The sequence below is a fragment of the Pistacia vera genome, unplaced genomic scaffold (genome assembly GCF_008641045.1).
Source record: "Pistacia vera cultivar Batoury unplaced genomic scaffold, PisVer_v2 Contig720, whole genome shotgun sequence".
Taxonomy (NCBI): Eukaryota; Viridiplantae; Streptophyta; class Magnoliopsida; order Sapindales; family Anacardiaceae; genus Pistacia; species Pistacia vera.
The window spans coordinates 512,462-540,458 of NW_022196580.1; the positions used below are offsets into that span (position 1 = coordinate 512,462).

At 36.7% G+C, this 27,997-nt stretch overlaps 1 protein-coding gene and 1 pseudogene across 1 annotated transcript in view; both read left to right on the forward strand.

Annotated features, from left to right (window-relative positions):
* The window catches only part of LOC116114714 (E3 ubiquitin-protein ligase CHFR-like), a 33,336-nt gene extending 7,458 nt beyond the window's left edge, over positions 1–25,878 (forward strand). The window contains 12 exon segments of the mRNA XM_031400846.1: positions 20,658–20,744; positions 21,942–21,988; positions 21,990–22,033; positions 22,340–22,453; positions 22,816–22,916; positions 24,346–24,388; positions 24,391–24,410; positions 24,495–24,561; positions 24,564–24,581; positions 24,864–24,924; positions 25,430–25,493; positions 25,570–25,878. Of these exon segments, the coding sequence (XP_031256706.1) occupies positions 20,658–20,744; positions 21,942–21,988; positions 21,990–22,033; positions 22,340–22,453; positions 22,816–22,916; positions 24,346–24,388; positions 24,391–24,410; positions 24,495–24,561; positions 24,564–24,581; positions 24,864–24,924; positions 25,430–25,493; positions 25,570–25,698 (795 nt within the window). The 3' untranslated portion in view covers positions 25,699–25,878.
* A 1,075-nt stretch (positions 25,879–26,953) lies between these two features.
* Positions 26,954–27,944, forward strand: LOC116114715 (annotated as a pseudogene).
* The last annotated feature ends 53 nt before the right edge of the window (positions 27,945–27,997 follow it).

Consider the following 27,997-nt stretch of genomic DNA (forward strand, 5'->3'; position numbering starts at 1 on the left):
TGATTGTAATTTTCTCTTGTATTGCATTGACAAATTANCAGCGAAGATTCTTCTTCGGCCCGGCGAAGCTTGATACACTAAACTTCTTCTATTTTCAACCAATTTCAGGGCAAATATTCAACACAACACTCAACCAAACAATATTACCAAAACCAACTCAAATAAGAGCGAAAGAAGAAACAACAACTACGTACCTCAAGTGGGGCGTTACATCCAAGGTAGTGTGAAGTTCTACATTAGTGGAGAGTGGTTTCAAAAGTAAGCCCATGGAGTTTGATTCCATGATTCACCTATAAGTCATAACCTGAATACTGAGATCAAAATTTTGTTCATGAATGTTATGCATAAAACCATCCAGGTTTGTAGACTAATGGTTTGAGGTTGTATGGATGTTCTTCTTAGTAACTGATTGGATTCGCGCAAGGGAAAAACCGTAATATTTAAAACAAATCGATCAATTTCACAAACCAAGATCTAAGTACATATTATAACGTTTTCATGCATAAACTGAAACATAAAATAAAACTATATAAAACAAATTCATACAAGGATTTAGTTCATACTGACATTTGGAGGCTCCTCTGAATATCTCTAACTTAGGACATGAATACTGTTCACTAGTTACTGTTCACAGGTTACTATTCACGTGATTCTTCGCTAACTGATCCAATGTAGGATCACACTCACGGAAGTCCACACGAAGATAATCCGTAGAACCCTTGATTATTTTCCTAGAACAATCAAGGGCTTTCAGAATCAAGAAAGAAGAACAAGAAAATTTTTCTTCTTCACACAAGAGTGTAATGTAAGAGAGAGAGAGATCGGGTGGCTAGGGTTTTTTTTTATTGAATGAATATATCACCTTGTTTTAATTTTAAGTTGCACTTATATAGTGCAACAATTAAAACCCTATTCCACTTAAGAATAGCCATGGGCTCCAACCCTAGTTCACCCTTGCAACCAAACACACCCTTTATGATATTTTAATTAATTAATTATTATTATAATTAAAATCAATTAATATATAATAATATATTAACATTTAATTAATAATAATAATTCATTTAAATATATACATAGATATATTTAAATATAATCTCACTAATTTAATTTTAATATTAAAATTAAATATAGGCAACAACCTTAGCAAATTTAATTGCACTGTGAGATTACTAAAATACCATTTCGTCCTAAAAGATGAAAATACCCTTCTCACAAATTGATTCTTAAACTATCTTCTAATTGTGTGACTCGTAGGCTCCTCATCATATCAGCAATGTGTAATATTGCGATTAACACCAATTAATAGTCTCACTACATACAAACCAAGATTGGCCCCTAGCAAGGCATCATGGCCATCCGATAGATTCAGATTCAGCGAAACTGCAGCCTATCAATGGTATGGTTACCGTGCAATTCAATCATTTCATCATCCGTTATCTCATTGAGACCGAGGTTAAGAAATAGTGCCAACCTCAGATATCCTCGACATGTTTGTATTCAGTTAATGGACCAATGACCGGAATAATGAATTGGATTGAGCATTAACTCAATCCCACTATTACCAAGATTTAGTGTCATTGCCATTTACTGAATTACACAGCGAGATAACTTCTCCCGTACTCAGGAGTAATGAATCCTTTATCGATCCACCATAGTCTTGATACACTTCTCAATGTAGCCAATCACTACCATATTGATAACTCTGAATAGAACTACGTTAGGCTAGTGTCAAACTACACCAATTGGTGCACAAGGCGCTCCAGTGATCTCAAGTCTAAGGATCACATGCACCACTATCCGTTAGAGGATTTATTCCATAGACACTGGAGTTACCATCCATATGGAATCCTCTGTGGGTCTGTCTAGTGAACTTGCCTCTAGCAAGCACTTATGCGTTGCACCAGGTTGTCGGCAAACAACCTTGACAAGTGAGATCAGTCACTGCCTTTCGACAGGGTCATTCAACACTATGATAGTCTTACCGTATAATCTGTGTCTTTGGTTAGAATAATACTGGGGCTACGAACGTTTCTAGAATGGCCACCATATGTGATCATAGGGTTCTCACTATCAAGATTTGAAAAACTTGATACCCTCGTCACGGTTTTACCATCCTAAGGACATATATCATTACATATAACTATGATTTACACGATATATAAGAATGTGCCTTTTATTGATAAATAAACATTTATTACAAAGTCAATTTTACAATAATAGATTGGCTCTAGGGCACCTACTCCAACAATTCTAGGGTCGATAACGAAAATGGAATTGATGTTTGCTTTGTCTGTGAGTTCAGGCCATTTTTAATTATTCTATTTGTTTTGTGTATATGCGAATTTTGAGACAACTTTATGAATTGATCCAAGAAGTTATGTTAGTTTTTGTTCTTTTTATGGTTATTTTTATATTTTGGGATTTAGGTTAAGTTTAGTGTGGATGTTTGTGGGTATCATCGCTAGAAACCCTCACAAGACTACAACTCGTCCAACTAGGGCCGCCTAGGGGTTTAAAGGCTTGTTGCATACGCCAAATGCAACTGTGTCAATCTACAAAAGTGATTTAGGATAGTTTAGATATAGGTTTTAATGTTTTAATTGTTTGTTTTATTTTCAAGCTTAAAGACTTGTTTTATCACTTACTTTGTTAGGGACTAGCAAGAAGCTAGTTGGGGGTTGTGATAAGAGCTTGAAAATACATATTTTGTTAGTGATTCAATTGGATTATTTGTGGAAAAACTGTGTTTAATTTGTGAAATTTGAGTTAATTATTTCATAAATACCTTTTATGGAATCACGGGGTGTATTTTGAGTATTTTCAGGTTAAAATGATATTTGAACGAAGAAGAATGATGTCGATGGAATTCGTGACGAGTAGGAACAAATGGCGCAAGAATCAGAGTTGAAACGAGAAAGTTGTGACGCATTGAAGATGAGACATAAAACCTAGAAATTTGTCAAGATAAGCATGCTTCGATGTTTCGATCATAACTTGAGCTATATAAATCTGAATTCGATGATTCTTGTGGCGTTGGAAAGTTATTCAGAAAGCTACAAAGTTCATGTTGATGACTTTGCTAGATTATGAAGATTCCAGACTCGTGGGACAAAAAGAATGATCGTCGCAACGACCGTTTCTGTCACTACAATGATGGATCACGGGCCTGTTTGGGTTATTGTATTTTCCTAGTCTAAATCTAAATCGTTTAAGGCATTTAATTCTTTCCTGATTAACCTGCAAACCCTGGCACTATAAATAAGGGTCTTTAATTAGTTTTTAGGAAGATTAGAGAAGGAGAAAGAGCGGCTACTATTTTGGAGATTGAAATTCTTGTAGTTTTCATCACCAATTAGAGAATTTTTTCTATTTTTCTTTGTTAAACTCATATTTGTTAATATAGTGGTTGTTTTTATTACTACAATTATGAACTAAATTCCTTTTCTAAGGCTAAAGATGTTGCCCAATTTATGAATATGTGTTGACTTTATTGTTGTTAATTTTAATTGAGCATTAATTCTAAGTTTTATTATTGTGTGTAATGCTTTCAATTCTTAAGGGCCCAAGAGTTGAATGATTTTATGGGTTGGTTTGAGATCGAAAGATGAAAGCTGATTAGTCTAAAGTAATAAAACCATAGATTGAGTGAACGCTAGAGATAGGTTACCGCGATCTATGAGGCTCTAGTAAATTCCATAGAACTTAATGATCTCTTAGCTTCTAAATCCACTTTAGAGATATTTTTGGTTGTTTCTTAAGGGTTAATTCGCTAATTGTTCGAGAAATTTAGCGAAATATTAGGGAGCTTGACCTTTAGAATAAGCTTAATTAGGTTAGCAATAATTGTCAATGCATAGGATTAAATTGGTGTGAAATCTATGCCCCAGGTTTAGTCTTATTGATCTTTTTACCAAAGTATTAATACAATTATGCTTTTGTTTACTTTTTAGTTTGTTTTATTTTTCATTAATTCATTCTTAAAATTATGTTCCATCAAATAATAATAAAATAGACTAGTTTGGTACTTGATAGGTAGTCCTCTTGGGATTTGACACTCGTTTACCCGAACTTTACTGCTTGCATGATTTCGTACACTTGGGAATAGCTTGTCAGACTCGCGGGTGCCCGTTTATTAAAAAAAAAAACCTTAACCCTTTTCTCTAAATCGAAATCCCTAACTCGTCTCCCCTGTCACACTCACTCACTCTCCTCTCTCACACTCACTCACAAACCCTTACAATGAAAAATCCCCAAAAAGTATACAGACATAGCAAAAAATACAAGAAAATAAAAGTTGAAACCCACCTTCCCCCACTACTTTTCCTTCCACTCCCCTTAGCCCTTAGCAACCCCATTACTCACCCAAACCCCACCTTCAAAAGCCGCCACCGTACCTTCAAGTGAGGCCACAACAACAACTTGAAGCCAAAGATGGTGATTGGTGGAAGATGATTGTGACAGTGGTGGTGTTGGTATGGGGTTTTTGTATTTGGTTATTTTGTTGGTGATTTGATGTTGGTTTTGATTTTGAGATTATTCTTTATTTGGGTTTCTTGCTATTTAATTTGAAGTGTTTGAGGGATAGGGAATGATGATGGTGGTCGAAATGGCTGTTGATGGCAGTAGTGAGTGATGGTGTTGAAAGCTTGAAATTGAATGGTGTTCTTGGAGTGTGTTGGGGACAAGGAGAGGGTTGTTTGGTGGGTAGGATAAGGGTTGTTTGGTGAATAGATTAGAGGCTGTTTGGTGGGTTGGATAGAGGTTGTTTGGGTGAATGGGGTATGATTGTAAAAAATGAAAAATGTATAGATTGTGGGGGTTTAATTGTAAAAATTGAAAACTAAAGTGAATAGTACAGGCATCCACGGGTCCACTTGTACCCGTATTCGGTAGGGTGCGAGTCCAATATTTTGGACCTATTTAAATCGACCCGTTTTGGGCCCATACTCGTGAGACCTGTACCCATATGGACCCAACTCGTACCCGGACCACCCACCCGTTTTGCCAGGTCTATATAGAGCTTAATAGTTATGGTGAAATTGGAGCCCTGGGTTTTAGTCAATTGGGTTTTAGACAATTTCATAGTTGTTTAATTTTAGTTTTAATTAGTTGTTTCTTTCAAGTGATTTTCCTTAATTCTTTATTATTAATTCTAGTTATTAGTTTTAATTGAAGCATAGTTATTAGGATTACTAAATTGCTTACAAATCTCTGTGGGACCGACCATTGCTTTTGCACACCAGACTACAATAGCGATTCGTGCACTTGCGAGGTTATAAAATTGTTCATCAATTATCCTGACATTGCCATTTACTCAATATTACTTAGCATCTAGTGGTCTCCTAGCAACGACACAAACTCAATTTTCTATGCCACACGTGATTTACTAAGATACTTATAAGGCTTAAGTGGTGCCTAAGTGACTCTGGTCATTGGTTGGTGCTGTAGTGTTGACATGTAGTGCACTCTACTATGTAAATATCTTAGAAGTTTTCCATTTTCAGTTTCCTATCTCACTCTAAGGGGAACAATCTTGTTGGCATGATTATGGTCATGCTATCAGTTTCAATGTTCTGTCCCATTAAAAGGGAACTCACTATCGTTATATAGTTAACAAAGTCATGGCTTATTTACTTTGTGGCAAACTTCTTCGCCATTTTTTTTGCTTTTATTGCCAACAAATCTAGAATGAGTTTGGGTTCTGCCACATAAGCTTATCCCCGAGTAAGTTTTGGGTTCTACGAAAAGGTTTATCTTGAGTAGATTTTGGGTTTTGCCATAGAGGCTTATCCCAAGTAGATTTTGGGTTTTGCCACAGAGGCTTATTTTGAGTAGATTTAGGTTCTACCATGTTGCAATTGGTTGGAGTTGAATACCTAAAGCTTTATTTTGTCTAAGGTGCCAATGGATAGTACATTTACCAAGCTGCCCGTTTTGGTCATGATTCTTGCACAGTCTTGCTTCTGACCTTAACTTGTTGAATTTTGTTTGCAACAAAATCAAGTAACCTTCTAGCCCTAACTTGTCCTTTGATGAAGTCTTTGAGATCATAGCAAGTTGAGATGGTATGATCGTGATCTTCATGATAATTGAAGCGTATTCTTTTGTTCCTCTTGTCCAAGTGAGTGTTCAAAGGAGCCGGTTTCTAGTGCAGGTCCCTTTCTTTCATGGCGAGTAGAATTCTTTCTTTTGATTCCTTCAAGGGAATGTAGTTCTAATAAGGTGGTTCATTCCTTGTCGTAGGGGCTCCTCCATACCTCTATGTAGCAGGGGGGTGGTGGCAACGCCAAAATTTTAGGTTACAGGGTAATGTCGGGCTGCTAGACTTTTTATTGCCTCCCATGGTTATTATCCTTCCTTTTGGTCAAGTTCTTCCCACTCTTTGACCTATAGTGTCTAACCATTTGTTTCTCGACATCTACAGCAAGCAGGGCTTTTCACCTTGCCTCAATGCAATTGATTGGTTTGTGCTCTATGAAGGATTCCTATAGTTTGTCTTAGGTTTTGCAATGAACAAAGGTCATAGTGTGATTTTTATGAGGAATAAGGGGCTAGGTGTTTGGGTTGAGAAAGGGCATAATGGTCATTTCATTAATTAACTAACTTTCACTAACAGACATGGACAAAATGGGAGTTAGGGTCCTATTTTCAAAACTAGCAGGTGTTTACTGAATAGCTAAAACCCATGGGGGTTAAGAAAAATTTCTCCTCAGAAGAATTATGAAATGTGAATATCAACTAGTTTTTTAATTATATAAGAAATCGAAACCAAATAAAAGTTCATAAATAAAAAATTGTCTTTTAAGCCCAATTAAGTCAATTAAAAACAGTTAGGAGGTAAATTGACTTACCTTTTGTCAATACTAAGGCAAGATGGAATGAAAGGGTTGGTAAATGTACAAAATATGAAATCCCTAAGGGGACTATGGGTACTTCTCAAATGTATAAGGGTATAAATAATAATATTCCTATAACCGACCCAAAATCATTGGAAGTAATATGGAGATTCTTCTTTGTAACGGAAAAAATCAGTGGGGCAAATGATTAAAATGCCATATTGGCCTTGAATTTAATTAAAATGCCATGTAGTTTTTTAGTCTTTACTAAATGGCCTTATATTTTATTAAGACAAACTAATAACAATTAAACACTAGTCATGGTTTAATTAGAATTAATGAAGTATTGTGTAATCTTTTAAAAATTATAATATGTCCCCAAAAACCTGAAATTCTTGCAAACGAACCCAAACATAACATCTTCTTCTTCTTCTTCCTCCTGCCATTAACGTATCCCTCCCCTGGTTACTGTTTATTCTAAGCTTCGTCTACATCTTTTTCTTCCTCTGCATCTTTTTCTTCCTCCTTCTTATACATCTGCTTTTTCCCGCCATTAACAATATCTTCTTCCTCCACCATTAACATCTTCTCCACTACATATCATCCTCTTCCTCCTCCTCCTCCTCCTCCTCCTCCTGACATTTCGTCCAGATATGTGTATCTTCTCTTTCCATTTTATATTTCGATTTACAAAGATTTAATGATGGATTGGATTTGGGTTATGATTTTGATTTAGTTGTTTAGGTTGTTGGGTTGTGTTTGATGTAATGCAAGTTGAAATGAGTGAAATTTGTTCAATATTTTCTTGCATTGTGGGTAGCTGGGGGTGGTAGCACTGATTATAAGTGGAGATGACTGAAAATGTGTTTTGGATATGGTGTATCACTTAAGCGATCTAGTATATCTGGTATAATGTAGCTGATCGTAGATCGCTTAAGCGATCAGGTATATGGTAGAAGATCGCTTAAGCGATATGCTATAAGTCTGGTATATAGCAGCAGATCGCTTAAGCGATCAGGTAAATGGCAGAAGATCGCTTAAGCGATCAGGCTTATGTATACCAGATCGCTTAATCAATCCAGTAAGCAATATACCAGATCGCTTAAGTGATACACCAGATCGCTCAAACGACTCTACAGATGCTTTTTAAAATCTGTCAACCCTTAATACATCAGTTAATAATTTTTTTTCTTGCATTATAGGTACTTGGCTATTATTAGACATGGAACAAGTTGTTTTGGGTGTTGAATATTTTGGTGAGTGGGTGGAGGAAGAAAGTTGTTGGAAGTGGATTGGGAAGAGCAAAGAAGTTATACCAATTCCTGTGAGCATAGAGGTTAGTTTTAATGAGTTGATTGATGAAATAATTAGAAGAGGTGATTTGAGTTGCTCACGTAGTAATATAGTTGTGAAGTATGTTTTAAGCAGAGTTCCTGAACATTATAAGGTACCTCCTGCTATATTAAAGTGTGATGAAGGTGGGAAGTTATATATGATTGATGTGGGCGATAATAGTTCGAGGCTGATTTTAAGGGTTTCTTTTGTAGATAAACCGTTGGAAGTTGGTTCAAAGGAAGGGGATAACGAGGAAGTTGGTGGAGAGAATGCTGGTTTTAATTTGAACTACATGGGCATTGATTTCTTAGTTGAAAAATCAAAAGTAGGCGGTGATTTGCGTGGTGAGGAGGACACTTAGAAGAGGTTGGTCATGTGCGGTAGAATGAAAATGTTGACGAGGAGGACCCCATACATGTTCCCGCAAATGTAGAGAATCCTTTAAATATAGATTATGCAGAAGGTGTAGTTTGTGAGGAAGAGAACACTATGGTCCTTTATGTAGGTTCATATGTTGCAATTGTAGGTAGTAGTGAATTAGTTCTTTTTTTTATTTATGGATCTTATTTGCGCTTAGGGTATTTATTTGACAACAAAGAGGAAGTGGTGAGAAAGCTAAAACTTGTTGTCGTGAGAGGTAATTTTGAGTTCATCACCAAAAAGTCTAATTGACCGGTAGTGACAGTTGTATGTCATGACCGAAAGTGGAAGTGGCAAGTTTATTGTAGAAGGTTGGTGGAGCCTGAAAAATTTATTGTTAGCACATATACCCATGAGCACACATGTGGGTTGGGACATATTTCAGGTGAGCATTGACAAGCCTCAGCTGATGTTATTGAACAATTTGTCAAAAGTCAGTTTGTTGAAGGGAAATGTCTATCTCGTAAGGACATTCAGAGACTTGTGCGCACAGAGTTGGGATGCACTGTTAGTTACTAGAAATGATGGAAAGGGAGACAACATGCATAAGATTTTGTGAGGGGCACGTCAGAGCATGGGTATGCAATATTAGAAGTGTACCGTTATATGCTTGAGCTGACAAACCAAGGTAGCAAGATTGCTTTGAAATGGGACAAGAATATGAGGTTTAAATATTTTTTTTTTTTTTTGCTTATAGTGTTGCTATAAAGGGTTTTGTAAACATGAGAAAAGTGTTGGCTATTGATGGTTGCTTTTTGACTGGAAAGTATAGAGGTACATTGTTGGTGACCATTGCACGAGACAGTGAGAATCACACATATCCCGTTGCATGGTATGTGGTTGACTTTGAGAACAACAAGTTGTGGACTTAGTTTTTTCAGCAATTACATACAATAGTGCCTGACAGTGACAAGTTGTGCATAATATCTAATAGGCACAACTCTATAAAGAAGGGGATTGCCACTATTTACCCTGAAGCACATCACATATTCTGTATGAGGCACCTTGGTGAGAACATAAAACAAAAGTTTTAAGTGTGCTGGCCTCCTTCAGACATATTACATGGCAGCAAAAGCTTATCGAGTTGATGAGTTCAAGGAGCACTTTCAAAAAATCTGAATCAATGATGATAGAATTGCTAAGTATCTTGAGCATGATGTTGGTTTCGAGCGATAGAGTAGAGCTTACTTTCCTGGAAGAATGTTTGATGTCATGACCATGAACATAGCTGAGTCCATAAATTCAAAGTTGTTAATAGAAATAGAGTTTCCAATAGTTTCCCTTTTTGATGCAATCCAGAGGACATTGTTATGGTGGTTCCATGAGCGTCGTACGAAGTCAGATAATTTTACCACAACCCTTATTCCGTCAACTGAAAAACTATTTCGAGAAAGTATGTGTTGTAAAATCTTACAGATATTGCATGATTAAATGAATAAATCTATAATAGGATATTAGGATTGTAATCAATACATAATAGGAACAAATCTGTAAAATAGGAATGTATAAATCTATAATAGGATATTAGGATTGTAATCAATACATAATAGGAACAAATCTGTAAAATAGGAAGTTAGATTTTTTGTTTCCTAGATTAGATTATTTATTTCCTAGATTAGTTCTTTATTTTCCTATATATTGATGTATAATTTGTCAATGCAATACAAGAGAAAATTACAATCAGTTCTCTGTTTGTAACATGGTATTAGAGCAATACAAGCAATTCTAGGTTGTTTTTATTTTTTTTTTTCAGTTTGTTTTTTTTTCTCTTCTGCCGAAGTGAGCATTTTTCGTGAGTCACCCTGGAGAGTGGCCATTTTTTCTCACCGCCTACCTAGGAAGAAGCCTTGTCTGCCGATCGACCATTCCCTGAAGTCCGGCCACCGGAAGAGTAGCGCGTGAGTCTCACACGCCATCCTTTTTCATCTGCGTCAGATCCACGCGCCGGCGCGTGTGGGCGTGTGTGACAGAGGAAAGTGCCCCGATCACCCTTCCCGGCTTCGTCTTGTTATTTCTGGCAAGTCTGTGTGATTAGTTCCTCAGTTTCTCAAAAAGGTCAGAACAGTTTTGTTGATTTCTGTTGATATCAGTTTTGTTTCTGTTGATATAGAGTTCGTTCGTTGAAGAGTTTTTTGTTGGCTATTTTCGTCTTCTTACCATGACTGATAAGTCTATAATTGATATGGTTCCTGTAATGTCAAAAATTACGGAACATAAGCTTAATGGGTCTGATAACTATTTTGATTGGAGTAAGACAATTCGTCTTTATTTGCGAAGCATTGGTAAAGATGATCATCTCACCAAAGATTCATCTGAAGACGATTCAAAACAAACATGGTTGAGAGAGGATGCCCGGTTGTTCTTGCAGATACGGAACTCCATCAACAGTGAGGTACTTGGTTTAATTAATCATTGTGAATATGTGAAGGAATTGATGGACTATCTAGATTTTTTGTATTCTGGGAAAGGGAATGTTTCTCGTATTTTTGATGTATGCAAAGCTTTTTATCGAGCTGAGAAACAAGATAGGTCTCTTACGGCCTATTTTATGGATTTTAAAAGGATATATGAAGAACTTAACATTCTTCTACCGGTGAGTGCTGATGTGAAAGTTCAACAAGCTCAACGAGAGAAAATGGCGATTATGAGTTTTCTAGCTGGACTCCCTTCTGAGTTTGAATCTGCTAAATCTCAGGTTCTTGCTAGTTCTGAGATCACCTCCCTCCAAGACATATTTACTAGGGTTCTTCGTACAGAAAGCACTCCATCTGTTCAATCAAGTAGTGCTCTTGTAAGTCAGAATCATGACACTGGGCGTTCATATAACAGGAGCAATAATAGAGGAGGGGGTTCGAATTATCGTGAGAATCGAAGTCAGGAGTCAGGAGGGATTGTGTGCTACTATTGTCATGAACCTGGTCATACAAAGCGCACGTGTAGAAAGTTGCAAAATAAGGCCCAGAAGCCTCAGTCAGCTCATGTTGCCACTACTGATACTTCTGAAAAGAAGGTTATGATTTCAGCTGATGAGTTTGCCAAGTTTTCTCAGTATCAAGAATCATTGAAGTCCTCATCTACTTCTATCACTGCTCTCGCCGAGTCAGGTAAACCAAATACATGTCTTATTTCCTCATCCTCCAAATGGGTCATTGATTCTGGTGCCACAGATCATATGACAGGTAATCCTAGTCTCTTTTCATCATATCAGTCACATAATTCCTCGTCTAATGTTACTTTAGCTGATGGGTCAACTTCTTGTGTTCTTGGGTCTGGGTCTGTTAACCCTACTCCGTTAATTTCCCTATCCTCTGTATTGAGTCTACCACAGTTCGCTTTTAATTTAATTTCTGTGAGTAAACTCACTCGCGCTCTTAAATGTTGCATCTCATTTTTCCCTGATCATTGCCTGTTTCAGGATCTTACGACGAGGCAGATTATTGGTAAAGGACATGAATCTGGAGGGCTTTACATCCTTGACACACAGGTGCCCAGAACCATTGCATGTTCCAGTATTTCGACCCCTTTTGAGGAGCATTGTCGGTTAGGACATCCTTCTTTACCATTGTTAAAGAAACTATGTCCTCAGTTTAATAAATTATCTTCGTTAGATTGTGAGTCATGTCAATTTGCCAAACACCACCGTCTTTCTTCAAGTCCAAGAGTCAATAAACGGGCTAGTGTCCCTTTTGAATTAGTTCATTCAGATGTTTGGGGTCCGTGTTCTAGTATGTCTAAACCTGGATTTAAATATTTTGTTACCTTTGTTGATGACAACTCTCGTGTAACTTGGCTTTATTTAATGAAAAATCGTTCTGAGTTGTTTTCTCATTTTTGTGCCTTTTGTGCTGAAGTTAAAACTCAATTTAATACTTCTGTCCAGACATTAAGAAGCGATAATGCCAAAGAATATTTTTCGAGTTCTTTTCAGTCTTATATGAGCCAGCATGGCATTCTTCATCAATCCTCTTGTGTTGACACACCGTCCCAAAATGGAGTAGCCGAGAGGAAAAATAGGCACCTTCTTGAAACCGCTCGAGCCCTATTATTTCAAATGCAAGTTCCTAAACAGTTTTGGGCCGATGCAGTTTCCACGGCCTGTTTTCTAATTAACCGCATGCCTTCCTCTATTCTGAATGGTTCCACTCCTTACAGTGTTCTCTTCCCGTCTAAGCCTTTGTTTCCTATTGCCCCAAAGATATTTGGTAGTACTTGTTTTGTTCGTGATGTTCGACCCCAAGTAACCAAGTTAGATCCCAAATCTCTTAAATGTGTTTTTCTAGGTTACTCTCGTCTTCAGAAGGGATATCGATGTTATTGTCCTGGTCTTAATAGATATCTGGTGTCACCTGATGTTACTTTCTTAGAAAACACCCCTTTTTTTCCCACTTCGTCTACCTATACACGTCAGGGGGAGGACGATGACTTACTAATCTATACTGTCACGTCCACACCTGAGTCTTCCCCACATACTGTTCCTCCTCCGGCACCACCACTTGTCCGTCCACTACCTCCAATTCGCATTGTCTATTCTCGTCGACAGGAACCTCCTGTACCAGTCCCTTCGTCGTTAGACCCAGTCCTTTCGTCGTTAGACCCAATCCCCAGTGATCCGGATACCTGTGTTCCTCGTCAAGAAGACACTCAGACTTCATGTCCTACCCAAGACTCTTCGTCGTTGGATCCAACCTTGAGTGATCTTGATCATCCTATTGCTCTTCGGAAAGGTAAACATCAGTGTACTTATCCTATATCTTCATTTGTTTCTTATGATCACCTATCATCTTCTTCTTATTCTTTTGTGGCATCACTAGACTCTATCTTCATTTGTTTCTTATGATCAGTGTACTGATGTTTACCTTTCCGAAGAGCAATAGGAAGATCAAGATCACTCAAGGTTGGATCCAACGGCGAAGAGTCTTGAGTAGGACATGAAGTTTGAGTGTCTTCTTGACGAGGAACACAGGTATCCGGATCACTGGGGACTGGGTCTAACGACGAAGGGACTGGTACAGGAGGTTCCTGTCGACGAGAATAGACAATGCGAATTGGAGGTAGTGGACGGACAAGTGGTGGTGCCGGAGGAGGAACAGTATGTAGGAAAGACTCAGGTGTGGACGTGACAGTATAGATTAGTAAGTCATCGTCCTCCCCCTGACGGGTATAGGTAGACCAGATATCTATTAAGACTAGAACAATAACATCGATATCCCTTCTGAAGACGAGAGTAACCTAGAAAAACACATTTAAGAGATTTGGGATCTAACTTGGTTACTTGGGGTCGAACATCACGAACAAAACAAGTACTACCAAATATCTTTGGGGCAATAGGAAACAAAGACTTAGACGGGAAGAGAACACTGTAAGGAGTGGAACCATTCAAAATAGAGGAAGGCATGCGGTTAATTAGAAACGGCCGGTAAACTGCATCGGCCCAAAACTGTTTAGGAACTTGCATTTGAAATAATAGGGCTCGAGCGGTTAAAGAGTGCCTATTTTTCCTCTCGGCTACTCCATTTTGGGATGGTGTTTCAACACAAGAGGATTGATGAAGAATGCCATGCTGGCGCATATAAGACTGAAAAGAACTCGAGAAATACTCTTTGGCATTATCGCTTCTTACTGTCTAGACAGAAGTATTAAATTGAGTTTTAACTTTAGCACAAAGGCACAAATGAGAAAACACCTCGAACGATTTTTCATTAAATAAAGCCAAGTTACACGAGAGTTGTCATCAACAAAGGTAACAATATTTAAATCAGGTTTAGACACATATAACACGGACCCTAACCCTTGGACTTGAAGAAAGACGGTGGTGTTTGGCAAATTGACTGACCACAATCTAACGAAGATATTTATTAAACTGAGGACATGTTTCTTTAACAATGGTAAAAAGGATGTCCTAACCGACAATGCTCCTAAAAAAGGGTCGAAATACTGGAACATGCAATGGTTCTGGGCACCTATGTGTCAAGGATGTAAAGCCCTCCAGATTCAAGTCCTTTACCAATAATCTGTCTCGTCGTAAGATCCTGAAATAGGCAATGATCAGGGAAAAATGAGATGCAACATTTAAGAGCGCGAGTGAGTTTACTCACAGAAATTAAATTAAAAGCGAACTGTGGTAGACTCAATACAGGATGGGAATTAACGGAGTAGGTTAACAACCCAGACCCAAGAACACAAGAAGTTGACCCACCAGCTAAAGTAACATTAGACGAGGAATTATGTGACTGATATGATGAAAAGAGACTAGGATTACCTGTCATATGATCTGTGGCACCAGAATCAATGACCCATTTGGAGGATGAGGAAATAAGACATGTGTTTGTTTACCTGACTCGGCGAGAGCAGTGATGGAAGTAGATAGGACTTCATGATACTTGATACTGAGAACTTGGCAAATTCATTAGCTGAAATCATAACCTTCTTCTCAGAAGTATCAGTAGCGGCAACATGAGCTGACTGAGGTTTCTAGGTCTTATTTGTAACTTCTACACGTGCGCTTTCTACCGGTGTAGTTCATGACAATAGTAGCCCAGTGTCATGATTCTGACTTACAAGAGCACTACTCGATTGAACAGATGGAGTGCTTTCGTACGAAGAACCCTAGTAAATATGTCTTGGAGGAGGTGATCTCAGAACTAGCAAGAACCTGAGATTTAGCAGATTCAAACTCAGAGGGAGTCCAGCTAGGAACTCATAATGCCCTTTTCTCTCGTTGAGCTTGTTGAACTTTCACATCAGCACTCACCGGTAGAAGAATGTTAAGTTCTTCATATGTCTTTTTAAAATCCATAAAATAGGCCGTAAGAGACCTATCTTGTTTTCTCAATCGATAAAAAGCTTTGCATACATCAAAAATACGAGAAACATTCCCTTTCCAGAATACAAAAAAATCTAGATAGTCCATCATTCCTCACATATTCACATGATTAATTAACCAAGTACCCACTGTTGATGGAGTTCGTATCTGCAAGAACAACCGAGCATCCTCTCTCAACCATATTTGTTTTGAATCGTCTTCAGATGAATCTTTGGTGAGATGATCATTTTTACCAATGCTTCGCAGATAAGACAAATTGTTTTACTCCATCAAAATAGTTATCAGACCCATTAAACTTATGTTCCGTATTTTTGACATTACTGAACTATATCAATTATAGACTTATCAGTCATGGTAAGAAGACGAAAATAGCCAACAAAAACTCTTCAACGAACGAACTCTATATCAACAGAAACAAAACTGATATCAACAGAAATCAACAAAACTGTTCTGACCTGGCTGAGAAACTGAGGAACTAATCACACAGACTTGCCAGAAATAACAAGACGAAGCCGGGAAGGGTGATCGGAGCATTTTCCTCCGTCACACGCACCCACACGCGCCGGCGCGTGGATCTGACGCAGATGAAAAAGGGTGGCGTGTGAGACTCACGCGTTACTCTTCCGGTGACCAGACTTCAGGGAATGGTCGATCGGCAGACAAGGCTTCTTCCTAGGCAGGCGGTGAGAAAAATGGCCACTCTCCAGGGTGACTCACGAAAAATGCTCACTTGGGCAGAAGAGAAAAATAAAAACAACCTAGAATGGCCTTCTTATGTATTGCATTGACAAATTATACATCAATATATAGGAAAATAAAGAACTAATCTAGGAAATAAATAATCTAATCTAGGAAATAAAAAATCTAACTTTCTATTTTACAGATTTGTTCCTATTATGTATTGATTACAATCCTAATATCCTATTATAGATTTATTCACTTAATCATGCAATATCTGTAAGATTTTGCATGATTATCTACAACAATCTACAACAACTTCATCAACAGAGAGATTGTGGAAGAATTGAAAATTCCAATGGTGCAGACAAGGGCCTTCGGAGTGAGAGTTGGAGATGGGTATAACATGAGGTGCCAATGAGAGTGCCGTGAGGTTTGCTTGGAATTGCAAAATATCACTCTGGTTCAGAATTTCTTCCCTTCTGATATGAGCAACGTCGATGTTATTTTGGGATCGCATGGTTGGAAACACTAGGGAAACCACAACCGATTGGAAGAGATCAGTCATGAAGTTCAACATGTCCAGAGAAGTGGTGACTCTTGTCGGGGATCCGTCGCTATGTGAAACAATGGTATCGTTGAAAGGGATGCTTAAGAACATTGAAGACTGAGTGGCAAGGATATTTGGTTGAGTTCGGAAATCTATAGTTGCAGGAAGAAGGCAAGGTAGAGGAATATAGTTGTATTACAAAACTGTTGCAGGATCATAATGCTTTGTTTGAGCCTCTACTAGGGCTTCCACCCACTAGGGCCCATGATCACGCCATCAGACTTGAACCAGGTACGCTAGTCCCTAATATTCGTCTTTATTGATATCTGTATTATTAGAAAAATGAGATAGAAAAGATTGTAAGGGAGATGATGGTTTTTGGAATTATTAGATCTAGTGTCAGCCTATTTTCCAGTCCGGTATTACTAGTAAGGAAAAAAGATGAAGGATGACGTTTCTGTGTGGATTACCGGGCACTCAATAAGATCACTATCCCCCATAGGTTCCCCATCCTTACTATAGATGAGTTATTTGATGAATTGGGAGGATCTACCATATTCTCGAAATTAGATTTCAAATCAGGGTATCACCAGATAAGGGTTAGAAAGGAGGACACCCACAAGACTGCATTTCGAACTCACGAGGGGCATTACGAATCCCTTGTCATGCCCTTCGGATTATCAAACGCTCCAACCACCTTCCAAGCTCTTATGAATGACATCTTCAGATCCTACTTACGGAAGTTCATCCTAGTCTTTTTCGACGACATTCTGATCGATGGCTTGGATTTGGAGACACATTTGCAGCATCTACGAACTACCTTTCAAATCTTGATGAAACATCAGCTGGTGGTAAATAAGAAAAAATGCAAGTTTGCTTAGGTTCAATTGGAGTATTTAGGCCATATCATTTCAGCCTAGGGCATTACGGTTGATCCCTCCAAGATGGACTGTATTTTAAATTGGCCAATTCCAAAGGATGTCAAGGTGCTTCGTGGTTTTCTGGGACTGACTGGTTATTACAGAAAATTCGTAAACGGTTATGGAAAGATTGCACTACCTTTGACCGATCTCCTTTGCAAGGATGCCTTCCATTGGACAGAATCATCTCAGAAAGCATTTGAAGAACTTAAACAAGTCATTACCACGGTACCTGTCTTAGCAATGCCCAATTTCTCTAAGACACTTATCATTGAAACAGACGCATTAGGGCAAGGAATCGACGCTGTGCTAATGCAAGAGGGCAGACCGCTAGCATTCCTTAGTTAGGGGCTCTCTACACCGTCTCGATTGAGGTTAGTCTATGAAAGGGAACTGATGGCCATCATTTTAGCTGCCCAAAAATGGCGACACTATCTATTGGGTAGGCACTTCATCATTAGGACTGACCAACGCAGCCTACACTATTGGAATGAGCAGAGGTTGCAAGGAGAGGAACAACATAAATGAATTGTCAAGTTACTCGGTTTGGATTATGAGATACAGTATAAACCGGGGTTAGAAAACAAAACAGAAGATGACTTGTCCAGATGAGATGAAACAGCGGAGTACAACGCCATTTCCATATGCTACTTTGCTAACAGAGATGAATGAGAAGAGGCTATTTGGCAAGATGTCAAGCTCTGGAAGATCTGCCAAGATTTAATCACGGATCCTCAAAGTCATCCACATTTCAAGTTAGTTGGCCATCAATTGTACTACGATGATCGTGTAGTCCTTCCGAAATCTAGTTCACAAGTTCAGCAACTTCTACGGGAATTTCATTTCTCTCCCTTAGGGGGTCACTTGGGGTTTTTTCGGACCTACCAAAGACTAGCACATGTGGTTTATTGGGATGGGATGAAACAGGACATTCAAACATTTGTGAAAGCTTGCCCAACTTGTCAGCAGAATAAATATGAGGCCTTCCAACCTGTAGGACTGTTGCAACCGTTACCTATCCTTACCCAAGTATGGGAAGATATCTCCATGGACTTCATAATTAGCCTTCCAAGAACTCATCAGGTAGACACTATCTTAGTGGTGGTTGATCGCCTCACTAAATACAATCATTTGCTTCCCTTGAGGCATCCCTACATCGCTAGAGACGTAGCTATCCTATTCCTTAAGGAGGTGGTTAAATTACATGGGTTCCCTCGTACCATAGTTTCTGATCTAGACCGAGTCTTTGTGAGTATCTTTTGGGGAGAATTGTTCAAGCAATCTGGTGCACAGCTCCATATGAGTACTGCCTACCATGTACCATCCACAGTCTGATGGGCAAACGGAAGTTGTGAACCGATGTATGGAGACTTATTTGCGCTGCTTTGTGGGACTTTAACCGCAACATTGGCCTAAGTGCCTAGCATGGGCCGAATACTGGTTTAACACCACGTATAACCGTTCTTTGGGCATGACCCCCTTCCGAGCCTTATACAGTCGAGATCCGCCAGTTATCCTCAAATACAGTGAGAACAGTTTTGTTGTAGATGATGTCGATCGACAATTAACTGATAGAGACTCCATTTTGAAAGAATTAAAAGCCAACCTGGCTAAGGCTCAAGATAGCATGAAGAGTTATGTCGACGGGAAAAGACGAGAAGTTCATTATGCAGTGGGGGATTTTGTTTATTTGAAAATTCAGCCCTACCATCTCAAATCCTTGGCACGAAGAGTTAATGAGAAGCTTAGTCTTAGGTTTTACGGTCCCTATACGGTTGCGGAAAAGGTAGGTCCAGGTGTTTATAGGCTAAACCTTCCCCCTACAGCCCGCATTCATGACGTCTTCCATGTTTCATAGCTCAAGAAAGCCACATGCCATCCTATTCCTGCACAGCCCTTTCCAGATATCCTTGATCGTGATCTGACACTCAAAGTAGAGCCTGAGCAAGCCCTCAAAAAGCGACGTCTGTTAGATGACAGCTATGAAGTGTTAATTAAGTGGAAGACTTTACTCACCTGTGATAACATGTGGAAGCCTATGACATTATTTGTCGTCAATTTCCTTCTTTCCACCTTGAGGACAAAGTGGCACTCCTTGGGGAGGGTAATGATGGACACCTGGTCACCAAGTGGTATAACAGAAAAGGGGAAAAAGGGAAAGGGGAGGCATACCAAGGCGGGACAGATGGCAAGACAATTGGCAAGGAAGCAAATGGCACAATGAAGGCTCAACAAATGGCAATTATTGTTAAAGTTTGTTAAGAGGAGGGAATCTTGAGTAGGAATAAAAGGAGAGCAGGAGTGTAGGATAGATTATGGGAAATTAGTAGGGAATTGTATAGGAGGAATTGACCCACAAAGTTCAGTGCATTGCTGGGCCTATTTTCATTTTCTGTTTTGTTACGAATCCATTTCCTCTTAATACAATTTTATTCCAGTTTAGTATAGTGCTTGTGGTTGAATATTTGCTTTTACTTTTATTGTTTGTGTTTAAACGTGAGTCTGGGAGGCTGAATCTTCTGTTCCTTTCGAAGTAAACTATCCAAAAATAGCCATAATTGAACCTAAAACACTGAAGCTTCTTCTCTTGCCTAAAGCACTATGCTTCTCAACTAGCAGTGAGACACAAGAACTGGGAACTCCCTGCCCAACTTAGCTTTAGAATAAGAAGAATTCCATAATGGCAAGGCAACATGGTAGTGGAGATAGAGTTGATTATGCTTTCAACTTCCATTTTCCACATGTTGCATCATTGAGTAGCCCCTCATTTTATAATAATTTCTATATGATGTTTAAAGCAGTACTCCTTCTGTGACAGTATGTATACAACGTGTAATTAAATTTGTATGGCCCTTGGTGTACTGACCTTTTTCATTGTTGTCAATGCATATTGTCACGTAACTAGATTGAATATATTATAATCATTAATGTTGGGTTGTTTATATGGATTCAGTTTTGCTTCACATTTTCAGGCACTCTTCTTTTGATGCTTACATATTGATGTTTTTAATGACTCATTGTTTCCTGCAGTAAGATTCTGTATATTTATTTTGTCTCATTTTTTATTCTAATTCGCTGTGTGATTTTTCTAGAGTATATTACAAGCTGATTCTTCACTAAGGCGTTCTGATGAAGAAATTGCTCTTCTGGATTCCTATACATCAATAAAATCAAATCTTGTAAGTAATTTTTCTCTTTTGGGTTCTTTTGCAAGCACACTGGAGACTATTTGAAGTCTTGATGTTGGACATGACATGACCATCCTTGTGGTTTTTTGTCATGTAATCACATGCCTGTTATTTATATACATATCCAGAATGTATTTGTTGAAGAAAAAACATTTGTTAGTTCACCTCTCATTATCTTGATTCATTCTGGCTTGCATGATGGTATAAGAGTGCACTGCTGGTGCGATGGATATAGCACATGCTTCATTTTTTTATTGCTTTATCGCTGTTCTGAATCATGAGGCATTACTATTCTGCTATCTGCCTTAATCTACTCCAGTGTAGCCTGGATGGGAAAGGTTGTGATTATACGATTTGTTTTAATATAAACTTAGGGGTGAGTTTTGTAACAAATCGCGGTATTCTTTTAGAATCAATGATTTTTTTTTTTTTTTGGCTATTCTCAAACAACTTGCTATTGAATTCTACTTTTGCTGCACCATCGATTCAAGCTTGAGTCTAGCTCAAGCAATAATTCAAGTCTATTAGCTAAGCAACACTTTTGTGTTATTTATCAATGTAAATATTAGTATGCGCAGATCTAACGATATCAAATTTAGACTGAGTTTTTAATCAAACGGAAATTTTACAAAAACATAATTGATTTAATTATTTAGAGCTGTGAAACTCCTGTTTGGCTTAAATTGGCATTTGCAGCTCTATTAAAGTTTTAAAGAGAGATGTTAGAGCCTTTTAATTTCTAGAAAAGCTCTTGATATGTAGCTACCCTTTAGAGAGTGTTGTATAGATGTTTGATAGTTTAGTATTGGCCTCTGCTCTTTTTTTTTTTTTTTTCTTGGTGTGTGGTTGTGTGGGCAGGCCACCCTTTGGCATTTTGATTTTTATCCTCACTTAATTAGTTGAAGGCCATCATACTGATGGTCTCAATAAAGTAGGGTCCTGGATAGGGTAATGTGGATAGCTTGATGGTAAATAATACTAAATTTCAATTAGCATGGCTATTTGTCACATAATGGTTGCTACTAATGCATTTCATTTAAACAGATTTCTCATGATTTTAGTTATTTTTTATCTGTATAGCATTTTAAATAAAAATTTTACTTATCTTGCATCTATTCTTTTACTCTGAATCTGTTCTTCACTTATCATTCATTTACTTTCTTTAAAACGCACATGTAATATCGTTAGGTCATCAAGAGTGGAAAGAAACTCCAACGGAAGAGGGCACATTCCTCATGAAGATGAAAATGACAGCATATCGCTTCCATGCCCTCAATGTGGTATAGAAGTTGCATCTAATCTGTATGACTTCGTATCCTTCTAATTATGGTTTTGTCATGCACACGGTTTGTTTCCTCTGGCCAGCTGCTCAAGTTGCCTTTCATTTGCACTGCTATTGTTACAGTTAGAAATTATTTTTAAGACCATCATGTTTGCAAGTTAATGATCATATGCCACCTTCATGTTAAAATATGGCTAGTATGTCGTGTGCTGATACATATTTCTTTTGAGTTGCTTCCTCGTCCTTATTATAATGTTTTCTTTTTGGTCAAATTTTATATTTAACTGTTTATGACAACTTTCAGGTACTGAAGTTAGTGGGTTCCGCTGCAACCCGAACACAGTTCATTTGCAATGTCATGCAGTGGAGGGAATGATGCCTTCCAGAAATGATATTAATGTGCCACAACACTGTAAGTGTCAATTTCTGTGTGTTGTTTGCCTACTGTGTCTTCTATTTTAATATTTTTGAGTTGTAAAATCCCTTGAAAGCAGGTTGAGGATGATGTTGTGTAGTTCCCTTTCAAATTATTATTTAATTTGTGATGGTGCATGATTGGGTGAAAGTTCAAACTTATTGTACCATTTAATATACGAGTGGAATGAGTTTTTCAAAGTTCAAGCTTAGAACCAGGACTGTTCTTTAAACAAAGCATAGTCCTAAAGTGGAGCATTGATTGAAAAAGCACATTGGATTTGGAAAACGGGTCCATTCTTTTTTATTCCTTATTCTTATAATGTATATATGAGAGAAACACTTCCTTTTCAACCTCTCTCGCAGGTGTTGGATGTGATAGAGCGTTTTGTGGTGCTTACTGGCATGCTCAAGTGGTTAATAGAAGTGACATTCACCCTATGTGCAGTCATGATACTTTCAAACCTGTATGGGCTTCCTACGTGTGATTTATTTATTAATTTTTTTTTTTTTTTTTTTTTTCTGAGTTAATTGTTCTGTTATGCATTGACATAAAATTCAAAAAATATATTTGATCTGGTATAATTGTCTGGCAGCAGGGGTGGCTGGGAATGAACACCAAGACTTTTGGTTGTTAGGTAGTGTTGTTATTATTTATTTTTGTGTTTCTAATATCCAGATGAATTTGAAAATGAGCATACACAACAATCTTTTGTATTCAAAACTAAAGAATGCATTTGTTTTCATTTTCTAAATTGTATTTTCCTTTTTGATATGAAGTAAAGAGGAATTCACAAACCTCGTTTTTCATGTTGTCTGTTTTCATTTCTTAGTTATAAAATAGATTGTGTGTTTCCCTTTTGTCTTGGAAGAAGAAATGGTCTAGTGAATGGATATTACATTTTTCAAGACAAAACAAACAAAAAAGCTTTTGAAATGAAGATGAAAGGTGTTAATGAAAATATCCCTTTGTGAAATTTTAGTTTTCAATTTTGTTCAAAGCAATTTTTCTCATAGGCTGAAACGTCTTCTAGGAATCAGAAGAAGATTATCATTTCCCCTGTAATGATCATTTCTCTGTGCTTTTTTCCATTGGGCCTTAGCTTCAGTGTTTTCATTTTTTTTCCTATTAATGATCATTTTCTCGTAGTGCTGAAAAGTATTATGCAAACACGCTTCTTTTTCTTGGTATCTTTTTTATTGATTTTTAGTGAGATTATGATTTTTAGGATAAAATCTTGTAGAAGTACCATCTGACAGAATAAACAGAGGTATCATGCATGTCCATGCTTTTCCTTTTTCTACATTATTTGTCCATTCCTAAAATTTTCAACATGATGCAAGCTACAACCTCCAAGGAGATTGTACACTTTGTTTTTAATAGGATATGGAAATCTTTAATTCATTTCTCTGCCCTCCAGCAATAAACACTTCTTTTCTTCTGCCTATCTTCTATTCTTTTTATTTATTTCCTTTCCAACAAATAGTAGTTATTATGTAAAAGGATGGGGATCATATCACCTATTACTAGTGTCTGATGCAAGTGAACTTTGATGATGCTCCTCTTAGGAGTGTAGCAGCTTAGAGAATACTTCCTTGTGGTTGTATGTAGCATTTTGGTGAGAGGAACCATAGGTTTTATATGGTTGGGATCTTTTTAGCAATTTGAAGGCAAGATTGCTGAGGATGACACTATGGCTGACTTGTTTCGTGCTTTGAACTCTTCTGATAGATTCGTGATGTTTTTAGATTTTAGGTTGTAGAGTATTGCTAGACGGTTGTTAATATGGTTATCCTTGCCTTCGGAGAGTTTGTACAAGATCATCATGCTAATACTTACTGGAATGTTATCAAGTTCGGGTGATCTTGAGATGCAGTTATTTTTCTTATTTTCAGATCTCAGAACGTACTCTCTCTAGGATTCCATTCGTTGCACATGAATGAATCGGCATGAACAAGATGTATGAAATACTTCTAACAAAAATGTATAATCTGAACGTTGTTTTTTAAATGTTATTGATTGACATCCTAGTGGTTTTTTTCAGATCACAGAGAGGTGTATTAGACAAACTGGGAGAACATTGCAGGATGTTATATCTGATTGGATTGGGAAGTCAACAATAGAGAAATTGGTAAGTTGATGATAAGTTCTTTATCTTTGTTGATGATAGATTTTAATTCACTAAGGGTTAGGTTATTCAACAAAATTTTAATGCAATTGTGACACAATTCATGGCTATTTATCAATACATTCGAATAGACTTGAAATAGAGTTGGAGGTAGTAAATTTATCAACTAATAACTTCTCAATCACTGGATTACCTTAATCTAAACCATGATTTTTTTGACAATTGTATTAGAATGCTCGACTTTTCGAATAATTTCTCAAGTTTACTTCTCTAAACTTGTTGCAGATCGAACAAGGTTGCCTCTGAATCATGCAGAAGCGATAACTGCTGGGACACATACTTGCAAGTAGTTTTGTTGTTCCAAGGAACTTTCTGTAGATAAATCAAATTTTAACATGTAGTTACAGGTCTTCAATACTTATATCAAATGAATTGTCTCATTTTTCCAAGGGTCAGAATGGAAGCTCAATTTTTCTAGCATGTCACAGATGTTTTTATTAAATTTATGATACTTGTTGTTTTAATAAATGCATTCTGGATTTTTCCTTATTTCCTTTTTTTGTCCTTGTAATACTAAGATGTTAAGAATCCTTGTCAACATTTTATTGTGCAATTACTGTTTTGACAAGAAGTTCTATTGCTATTTCTGGTGTCATCAATTAAAGGTGTTTCTTGCTGATATTTCGTTTATATTATGCTTTTGCACTGGTGTTTTTGGTGTATAAGGAAGAAGTTGCTGTCTGTCAAATGACATTCTCTTGCTTTTATAACCTCAAAGGTCTTGTTTTTGTTGCTGCTATTAATTTAAATAGTGAAATGCTAAAATTGATCTGAATTCCTCTTTATTGTAGTGAGTGCTACGATAAATTGGTTTCATTTCTGCTGTACTGGTTCCGGATTACAACACCGAAATATGTAAGTTCCAGCATCAGCAGCTTTTGTTAAGACTCTTATTCTTGAAATGATTTTCAATCATTTTTCCATATGACAGTGCCTACCAGAGGATGCAAGGCAAAGGGAAGATTGCTGGTATGGACACGCATGTCGTACACAGCACCACAATGAAGAACATGCACGCAAAAGAAATCATGTTTGTCGTCCCACTAGAGGCACTCACTGAATTCTTCAGCTATCATGTTTATTTTTATTGGTGTTTGTATATTATGGCATCTAAGAAAGTGGTTTAAAACTTAGGTCAGACGGTCGTTTGTGTATACATCCAATAAATATATATATATTTTTCTAAAAATATAACAACAAAAAATGTATTATGAGTTTATTTTAAGTTGTCTAGTTTTAAATTATGAGTTTCATATATATATATATATATATTATTTACAAATGTAAAAGGTTTCAATTGTGATGTTATAACTTTCAAAATAATTTTTTTTGGTATCAAGTCTTATGTTATTGGTTTCACTTTCACATATTCAATCATAGTTTTCAAGTGTTGTTTATAGTTTTCATTCACGTCAAAAAGCTTCAGTTAATTTCAAGCCTAGCATTATTAGTATCAAGTCCATCAAATTTCAATTACAACGTCAGTAATTTCAAGTCAATCAATCTGAAAGTGGGATGTTATTATATTACATATACTATTCGAATTTACAAGTACTATTTATAGTTTTCAAATTCATGTTAAAAAGTACAAACTATTGCATTGTCTTTGTCCATTTCAAATATAGCATCATTTTATCAAGTCCCAGCTACAACCTTAGTAATTTCAAGTTTTATGTTATAATTTGAAATGCATGTTATAGGTTTCAAATCTATATTAAGAGTGATCTTGTTAATTTCAAATCTAAACTTCTTCGGATCAAGTTCAAATTTAATAATTACCGGTTTTATATTATAATATTCAAGTTTATAATATACACAATATAACTTCTATAAATTAATATAAATTAATAATTTATTAATTTATAGTGTGTTTACAATTCGATGAATATACATTTAATCAATTAAAAATTCATTGTATTTAACCAATCTAATCAATTGAATCTGAATTAATTAACTAAATATACATTACAGTATTAATTTAAATTCATTGTACTTAATTAAATAATATTCATTGTATATGATTTAATTAAATGTATTAGAGTGCATAATTTAATTTAATTGAATTAAATATAGTCATTGTACGTGATATCTTTAATGTATTCAACGAATTAGATTAAAAATAATTTTTATATAAACAAATACAAAGTCTTATTATATTTCATAATTACAATGACTTCCCATCTAAAAATCAACCATGACACATGAGATGCGTAAAGAATTATGCGAGTATAACATGCACTATAAACGAATTACAGCAATGAGTTTCTAAAAAATTTCACTTGAAACTTGGTCTAGGTACAATATCAAATACACTCATGAAAGATGTTGTCAACAAGATTGTTTTTATAGGTTACAATAACCTGATCACTCTCTTGCAACTTGAAGGAAAAAAACAAAGCCTTACGATTGTTGTTTGTTGTAAAGAGGATGGCTCATCGGATAGTATGCAAAACCACGTTGCTTCAAGAACAGCTTGAATTGTCAATACCCTACCAACAAAAGATCGTGGATGACTGGGGCGCTTTTTGAGGATTCTGTTCGATGGCTTTAAAAAAAAAAAAAAAACACGTGGGAGAAAAATTCTCTTGGTGAAACTTGAAAGATAATTGTCCACCCCATCCAAAAATTATTGAAGGATTACAGAATGTTGAACTATTTTTTTTGCCACCCAACATGACATAAAAAATCCAACCATGTGATGTGGGAATAATAAGAGCTTTCAAGATGCATTATCGTAGACGATTTTACCGTAGAATTTTGGAGGGCTATGAACTGGAGGAAACCAATCTAGAAAAAAAATAAATGTTTTGGATGCAATCAATCTTGCAGTCTCAGCTTGGACAATAAATGTTCAGGCAAAGAATATAGCAAATTGTTTTCGACATTGCAAAACTCGTTCTGTGGAAGAAATGGCCTCAGAGAACTTAAATGAATCCTTAGATGAAGAAGACATTCATGAACTGGTGACAATAATCAAAGATTTGGGTTATCGTGATAGAATGGATGTAAATTACCTCTTAGATTACCCTAGTGAAAATGATGCAAGTTCAGAGGTTTCAAGTTTAGAAGAAATCGTTGCTAACATCATTGAAAATCTTGCTACTGACAAAGTTAAGGATGATATAATAGATTTAGATTCTGTTACGCGCAAGGAAGTACTCAAAGCATTAACAACACCTTATAAATTTTTTATTGCAATTCAAGAATTCAACCCCAGAACTTCTAGATGCAATAAGAAAAATTAGAGTTGAGATCCAACAAGATTTAGATTTCAAGAAAAAACACATAACAATAGTCATATTTTAATAAAATATCATAGTCAATTAATAAATTATTTATTTATGATATGAATGTAACCA